At 36.7% G+C, this 7,762-nt stretch overlaps 1 protein-coding gene across 2 annotated transcripts; it reads right to left on the bottom strand.

Moving 5' to 3' along the window:
- Nucleotides 1–217: 217 nt before the first annotated feature.
- On the bottom strand, nt 218–7,352 carry LOC127065769 (protein masquerade). Of its 2 annotated transcripts, none has more exons than XM_050998642.1 (11): nt 6,587–7,352; nt 4,381–4,751; nt 4,277–4,304; nt 3,700–4,184; nt 3,435–3,623; nt 3,157–3,277; nt 2,896–3,081; nt 2,556–2,817; nt 1,999–2,276; nt 1,767–1,921; nt 218–1,424 (listed from the first exon to the last, which is right to left on the bottom strand). In XM_050998642.1, exons 1-11 carry the CDS (start codon nt 6,690–6,692, stop codon nt 1,257–1,259), a joined length of 2,349 nt encoding a protein of 782 aa, XP_050854599.1. In that variant the 5' UTR covers nt 6,693–7,352; the 3' UTR covers nt 218–1,256. The 2 variants fall into 2 exon arrangements, with proteins under 2 accessions (XP_050854599.1, XP_050854674.1); XM_050998717.1 differs by having other exon boundaries at nt 4,381–6,448; nt 6,587–7,351.
- Nucleotides 7,353–7,762: the final 410 nt, after the last annotated feature.

A 7,762-nucleotide genomic window follows, 5' to 3' on the forward strand; every position in this document is an offset into this window, starting at 1 on the left:
TGTAACATATTTAATACCACTGAAACATTAATCATTTCATGAATTTACGAGGTGATAAATAAAAATCGTAAATTTTTTAGATTCTGTTAAGCTTTTTGTTTAATGAATGAATTACTTTCAATAAAATGTTAAGTGCACTGTTTTACCGTGTACTTTTTATTTTTATATTTTCTTATAAAAGACAATAATATATATTATTAACGTAAGGTGAGATATATATATATATATATATAACAAAATAGGAAAAATTTATTCAGAGAAAGACCTCTGTCAACATGTAAATTGGAAATTTATTCGAATTTCAATATTCTTTATTGATATTAGGGAATCGTACTTGTACGCATATATCAAATTTAAAATCGCTTAACGACTAACTTTAATATGGGCATTTACAAATTCTTCTTCCTTCTCCCCCCTCCCTCTCTATTAAATAAATCAATATAGATTTCTTAATGATAAAATTTAGGAAGATATCTTAGAGAATTAAAGCAGTAATTTACAAAGCACAGTTTTACAAAATTTTACTGTAAAAATAAAGAATGTCTGAATATCAACGGGAAGTTGTATTCGTTCCATGATGTAATAATAAGCGTAAATGGCTAGTTTACATTATGTAATTGGAATATTCGTCAAAAGAAACAGATAACATTAATAATAGATGGTATCTCTAAAGAAATTGTATATAAAGGTATATAAAAGAAAAAACTGATATATAATTTTATATTACCGACAATTTTTACTATAAATAAATAACTTGTACGTTATATTTCTATTCTTTTTTTTTCTTTTTTTTTGTTTCTTAATACATAAAAAATAAATTTAAATTATTAATCCACATGCACATGAGCGCACAGAAAAGAAATTTATCTTGGACCGTTGACATTAGAAAAATATTGGTTTTCTTATTGTCATAAGTGCGCCAAAATGGAGCACACAAAGTTTGCCTATAAAAAAAAAAAAAAAAAAAAAATGGGGACTTTTATCGAGCCTCTTGTTCACTTATTATTCAAAAATCCCACGGAGTTGCACGCATAACAAAAAATTAGCTTAGCATTTTATAAAATATAATTTTTTGGCACAGGCATTCAATGCTTCCGACGACGATTGTAAACAATTTATTCGTCATCCTCGTTACGCGTGCACCACGTCGTTAAACATATTACAACGCAATGCGCACCAAAGTGTATTAACGTTTTATTAATAATAAATAAACGTTTCAGTTCTTTCGGATTCTTTCAGTAACATGTATAAGACGATTAAAGATTATTCACCGATATGATTTGATTTATCCAACCGATAAAGGCGGATACTTTAACATAAACACCAGGAACATCCAACCTTCCACAGCCAAAGCCCCACGATACTAAACCTGCTAATTCGTAAAAGCCATCATCCTGACAAACCAATGGACCTCCTCCATCACCCTATGATGTTCGATGACATCGGATATTAACAGATATATGAATATTATCGTTATATAAAAATATACATAGACACTGTTCAAAAACAATTAGATGAAAACATTATATTGTAGTCATCGACCCGGTCAACAAATTACATATTTTCTAAAATTTAAATGCGTACAATGAAACGATGAAAAATCAATTCACAGTTTTCCACAGGGTCACTTCTTTTTTTTTTCATTCCGTTTATTTGGTTGCTTGCTATAAAACTAATTAACTAATTGTTTTGAACAGCATATATATCTTGTAATGGTAAATCTCATTTAATTAATTAATTAATTATTTAATTGACTGTGTACATACCTGACACGCATCATTACCCTGCTCTCCACCCGCACAAAAGCTACTAGCTGGAAGTATAAAGATTTTTTCCGTCACGGCGTTTACTTTCCTGATACATTCGGCATCACTAACGATCGGTATTTCTGCTTCACGTACTCGAAGAGGAATGGGACCAGCTGTACAGCGTAGATACGATGTTACAAAGATAAATAATAAAAGGAGGGGATGGATAACATCGTGTTTATGTTTTTACCTTCGCCCATGTATCCGTAGCCAGTAACTGTACACCGTTTACCAGCCGTATGACTAACTCCTCTAGCAGGTAAACAAACAAGACAAACTCCGTCCTTTAATTCCGCTTGGCCATATAATTTCAATAGAGCTATATCATTGTCTAAAGTCTGACTATTGTGATTGTGATGAATGTAAGTCGTAGCGACTCTTAACGTTTGCGCACCAGGACTACCATATTTGCGAGTTAAATCGTGATCTCCGACTCTCACATAAATCGCGTCACCGGATCTCACGATACTGTAAATATAATTTACTTTAATTATTTTCGAAGGAGATTCGAATGGAATTATATCGAATCGTTAAGTAATAGTAATTATATTAAGTAATAGTTATTAAGTAATAGTAGAGCCAATAAATAATGTCATTAAATATATTTGATACAATGTCGTTTATTTATATATAAATTCTGTCTATATAAAATTTTATTCTATATAAATTTTTATATGAAAATTTTGACATTATTTATTAAATCAACGAAATATAAGAAATGATATATGTAGAAATGTTTCGACTTACTTTGTAACACAATGCGCTGCTGTCAACACCCATTGAGTACCGATAAGAGCTCCACCACAAAGATACTGATTAAGAGAATTAATAAGAGCAACCTGCCAACACCATTCGTTGGCATCTGCATCTTCCCCTCCAACTACACGAGCAACTCTTTCGGAACTACGAGCTTGAATCGGGCCACGAGAAGTTCCTTTTACACCGCATACATATTTACTGTACACTGGACTCTTCGTAGTCGTCGATATCGTCATCGTTGTCGTTTCGTCTGCGAACAAATATCCAAGTTTTCGAGAGAACGCTAGAGGAGAAAAAAAAATTCGTTATGAAAGATATGATCGCTTACAAACTGTTGGAGCAAAGACTGTCGTATGTGGTCTAGCCGTAACGATATTGTTGTAAGTATCATTTCTATTAGTCAAAATCGGTTCACTACTATTTCCACCGTGAAGTTCTCTGATTAATGATTTCGGTGCGCAACATTGATGTCCCTGTTTCTTGCACTTGAACAAACTCGTTAATTCTGCATTTCCTATGAACCAGTCGATGAGAGAAAACGAACATTCTTTTTTAATAAGGAACAATGATAAAAATGAAGTTTACTTACTGAAGCAAGTGAAGGATAAGTAGGATACGATGCAAGAACCAGGACACTCCGGACGTGGATCGGGTGGTAAAGTTATGGTGGTTGTTGGTCTCGTAGTAGGTCTCGGTCGTGGTCTTGGAGTCTAATTTGGAAGAAGTCGGTCGATGAGTCTCCTTTTTGAAAAGATCGTTGTCTCTTTAACGCTCGGTTTATAGTACATCTTCCGAGATCTTTACTTGCCTCGACTCTTATCTTCCTTTGGGGAGGAGGGGTTTACCGTAAAAAAGAAATAGAATCACCTGCGGCGGACTTTTCGTGTTGTCACAGCAGATCGATCCAGATTGGCAAGTGGATGTTTTAGCAATAATCACGTTTGGTCGTTCACAGAATGCTGCCATGATTGTCAGCAAGCAGAAACCAGGGCAAGGTGGTAGTTTAGGTTGAGGAGGCGAAGGCCTTGTAGTCGGACGGACGGTCGTCGTTGCTTCCTGAACACGGATCTTGTATAAAACTCGTCTAACTTCGAAATCAAGTAACAAATAAAATTCTTATCAACTGATCTACCTCTTTAACAGGTAATTCGGTAATGCAACAAGATCCATCTCCTGGACAATCAGCTTCTGTATCGATGTTATCACAGAAGAGAGCATATAGGCCGCTGGTACATTCGCCTTTACACGGTTTTCTCAAAGTAGGTTTTGGTCTTGTTTGCATCGTCGTCGTACTCGTTGTTGTCGCAATTGCCGTCGACGGTTGTTTAGTCGACGTCCATGTTGTACTAGTTGTCGTCGTCGTAGCCATTGATGGATTCGTTGAGTGAATACCAGGTCTCGTACTCGTTTGAGAAGACATACCATTTTTGTTAGACGTATTGTTTCGACTTGTGTTTGTTCGATCGATCACCAATAATTCCGCTGGTGGAGAATCACCAAAGGCATCTCTCGTGACGCAACATTTGTGTCCCGACTTGCAGAGAGAGTCTATAGCGAGTATAGCATCGCAATAATCGGCTATCCTTTCCGGCATACATATTCCCGAGCACGTTTTTCCTGTTAATGAACGATAATTGAATGAGAAACGTTTCGAATTCCCTTTCTTCAAGGTGATATTTAAATAAATATTCGACGAAAGAAGAACGTACCTTGAGATTTATCATCTGACTCGTTTTGCTAGAAAAAGATTTAATTATCTGAGCCATTAGGTAACTACGTATGATCGAATATCGGTCTTATCAAAAATACTCACTTTACTGGCTGTAGTAGAAATCGAGGTAGAGGCGAGCGTAGTGGTCGTTTTCATCGTCGTCGTCGTTGCCGCCGTCGTCATCGTCGTCGTCGTCGTCGGTATCGTCGTAGTCGTCGTCGTTGTCGTCATCGTCGTCGTAGACGGAGTCGTAGTCGACAAAATTATAGGAGTCGTTGTTTGCTCGACGAGATTTTCATCGGAAGACGACGAAGAAGAAGAATTAACCGGCTCGATGATACAGCATCGCATGCTACTCGTTGGACATTGAACATCTTCGAGTACTTCATCGCACATCAAGGTTGCAAGTGCATGCACGCAAACACCAGGACAATCTGCACTCTTTGCCGTGCTGGTTATAGAATCCAAGAGACCTACGTTGTTTCAAATGGAATCCTTTTAAAAAGAAAACATTGCTCGGAAAGGATACAAAAGAAAATATAGGAACTATCCATGCTATCGTATCATGTGCTTCCCCTATCCTAAATTCAACGTTAAAGGTAACTGTATATCGGGTGCAGCTGTGTGAACATCAAGAGCCGCGAAGAAATTCCTGCATACGTAATTCTACGATCGGCTTTCAAAGTGGTCAAGGATGACTGAACTTGATCTTGACATTAGATATCGTAGGGAGGAGTTAACGACCAGTTGGGAATTTATTTCCCAATATATTTTATCGATTATCCTATAGTTTACGTCGAAATCTATTTTATTAGGAATTCGATCGTTTACTTGGGAAGTATATATATACATATGTATATAATATATATGAAATATATGTATTCTATGTAGGTACATCTTGGGAATGGAATGTCGTACGTGTACTTTAGTGGTATAAGTAAGAAGAGTAACTCGCGTGATCCGTTAAGCGATAGGAGCAACGAGGGAACTTCCGGTCAACTCGTACAATTATGCTGTTAGTTAGCGTGACCAGGAAAAACCTACGTTTTCCTCTTTCTTTAAATCTCCAAATGCTATTCTCATTGACTCACTTCCCAGAAGAAAGACAAAAAGTTCCCGATTAAGAAAGTTAGGAAAAAAATTAGCAAAGATAATTCTCGAGGACGTTTAGTCGTACGTGACGGACGAAAACGGCAAGTAGTATCCGTGATATTCGCACGCAACGTATCGAGGAAAGCCAGTTGGTTTCACTTTGGCAGGCATAACGGCCCAAACAAACATAACGGTAGTTAACGAGCGCTTCGACTCGTCGCGTGTAGCCAAAGACGGCTCTTATACACGTGCCTCTCGTCGTATCTAACGTAATAGTTTTTCGAACTCGACTATGACACACGAATCTCATCGAATATTGGTTTCTTTCGAATCGGGACCATCGTCATCTATCATCGTAACAAGTATCTCTGCTCTTTAATCCTCTAATCTCCAAACGCTATTCCATTTTCTTTCGTTCAACTTATCTACTTCTTGCTATTTCTTGAATGAAGAAAAAAAAAAGGAAATAAATAAAGCAGCATGTAGTTTAAGAACCGTTATCGGTTACAAGAGGGTATCGACTACGAGCTCATTTTATCGTTTATTATTATCGTTCCTAACGTGAGAACGGTAATTACGATACTTGGATAAATTCTTGGAACTTTTTTAAGATTTGTTAACATTCCTTCTATTATTTATAATATATTCGTTATCATCGAAGATATGTCCACGTATACCACTCTTTCCATTTGGCAGGCCGTCTTTATACCCGCCAACGAATCGAACGTTATCCGCATAGCACGCTATACCGTTCCTAAGTGGGACAGTCGCATCCTTCCAGATTCTACCTATAAAAGCGTGCGCCGCATACGCGTGCGCGTATGCGAATTTCTATTTCTCGAAACCTCGACTGGTACATATGTGTATCTAGAGGCACTCTGTGCTCGCTTTCTTTCTTTCTTTCTTTATTTATTTCTTTATTTATTTATTTATTTCCTCGATCACCTTTGAATGTTGTCTCATCGTAGGATACGTCGTTATAAATACGTACTATTACCACGATCTTTAACGTAGGTATTCGTCATTAGAAAAAAAGATTTCTAGTTGTTCCGGATTTGTTACTAATCGCTTTCTTTTCCTGCTTGTAAAAATGAGATCGGATATGACATGTTCCGTGTACGTGAATATGAGCGTACTCTTTGACGAGTATCTCTATTAGAATCTAAAAAAGAAGTAGAAGGAGGCAAGAAGAAAAACGCAAGAAACTTGAATTTACCTGATAAGAAGCTGCCGGCTAAAGAGTCATCGTCTTGAGCATCGACCGATCTTCCAATGAGTATAACGAAAAGGACGATGCCCCTTAGGGCTGCTCTTAGTATCATCTTTGATCTTTCTTCTTCTTCTTCTTCTTTCTTTTTCTATATCTTCTTTTATTATATATCTCTTCCTTTTTTTCTTTATACTTTCTCTTATCTCTAAAGTATATCCTCTTCTTCTTCTTTTCCTTCTTCTTCTTCTTCTTTCTCTTCTTTTTCTTCTTCTTCGTCAAAAACGTAAAGATTTATAAGAAAAAAGAAATGTTTTTTAATACACTATCGCTAGAGGATGTCACGTGCGTGTAAAATAAACGTTTTATCACGAATAATTCGATGATAAATAATTACAACGCGGTGAGTCTGCATCCGTCGTTTTACCGTCCGATCGACTAACTAACTGACTGACTGACTGACTGACTGATTGGAGCGAAAGAAGAGCGATACCCACTTGTGGGTCAGGGTGCGAACTATCTCTCCTTCTTTCTCCTAATGCCACCGTCTTTGGTACAGTACATGAGAAGGACGATGCCTCTGACCGACCTCAAGGAGTAGTATTCGGAAGAAGGAAAGGAGGGGATAAGGAAGCCTGCGGAGAGAAGAAGGTCAAAGAAGAGCGAAGGAGAAGAGGAAGGAAAGATGAAAAGAGATAGATAGATAGGAAGAAAGAGAGAATGAGAGAGAGAGAGAGAGAGAGAGAAAGAGAGAGAGAGAAGTCGGAAGAGAAGGGTAGCTGACAGGGGGCGTCGAACATCTCCCTGGTACTCCTACTTCTTTAATCTATTTTTATAGACTCCTTTAAATGGTGAATCGTTTTATGACGCGTATTTCTTTTTCCTTGTTCCATTTCTTCCATCGATGAGACTCCTACTTTCTTTTTCTTTTAACAATTGAAAAAAACGTGACAATTGTTTTATTTTCTAAAACGAAATGTATTCTCACGATAGTTTATAAATTATCTACGATATTATGGTATCACGTAGATAATGTTTTTATATTCTCGGGATAATACCTATAAAAATAAGAATATTAATTATGTTAGATTTATTGTAATATTTATGATCACGCATTATGCTTTTCAGGCAAGTACGTACCTATTTGTTCTTCTCGATTTGAAACTATTTGTTTAATTTGTTTTG

The sequence above is a fragment of the Vespula vulgaris genome, chromosome 1, assembly GCF_905475345.1.
Source record: "Vespula vulgaris chromosome 1, iyVesVulg1.1, whole genome shotgun sequence".
Classification (NCBI taxonomy): Eukaryota; Metazoa; Arthropoda; class Insecta; order Hymenoptera; family Vespidae; genus Vespula; species Vespula vulgaris.

What these genes read in the sequence shown, in the direction of transcription:
- LOC127065769 (XM_050998642.1), bottom strand. Translation starts at nt 6,692, where the DNA reads ATGATACTAAGAGCAGCCCTAAGGGGCATCGTCCTTTTCGTTATACTC. An exon ending in CCGAATTACCTGTTAAAGAG is followed by an intron (nt 3,624 to 3,699) that starts GTAGATCAGTTG and finishes ATCCGTGTTCAG; the next exon opens with GAAGCAACGACGACCGTCCG. An exon ending in ACACGAAAAGTCCGCCGCAG is followed by an intron (nt 3,278 to 3,434) that starts GTGATTCTATTT and finishes CTTCCAAATTAG; the next exon opens with ACTCCAAGACCACGACCGAG.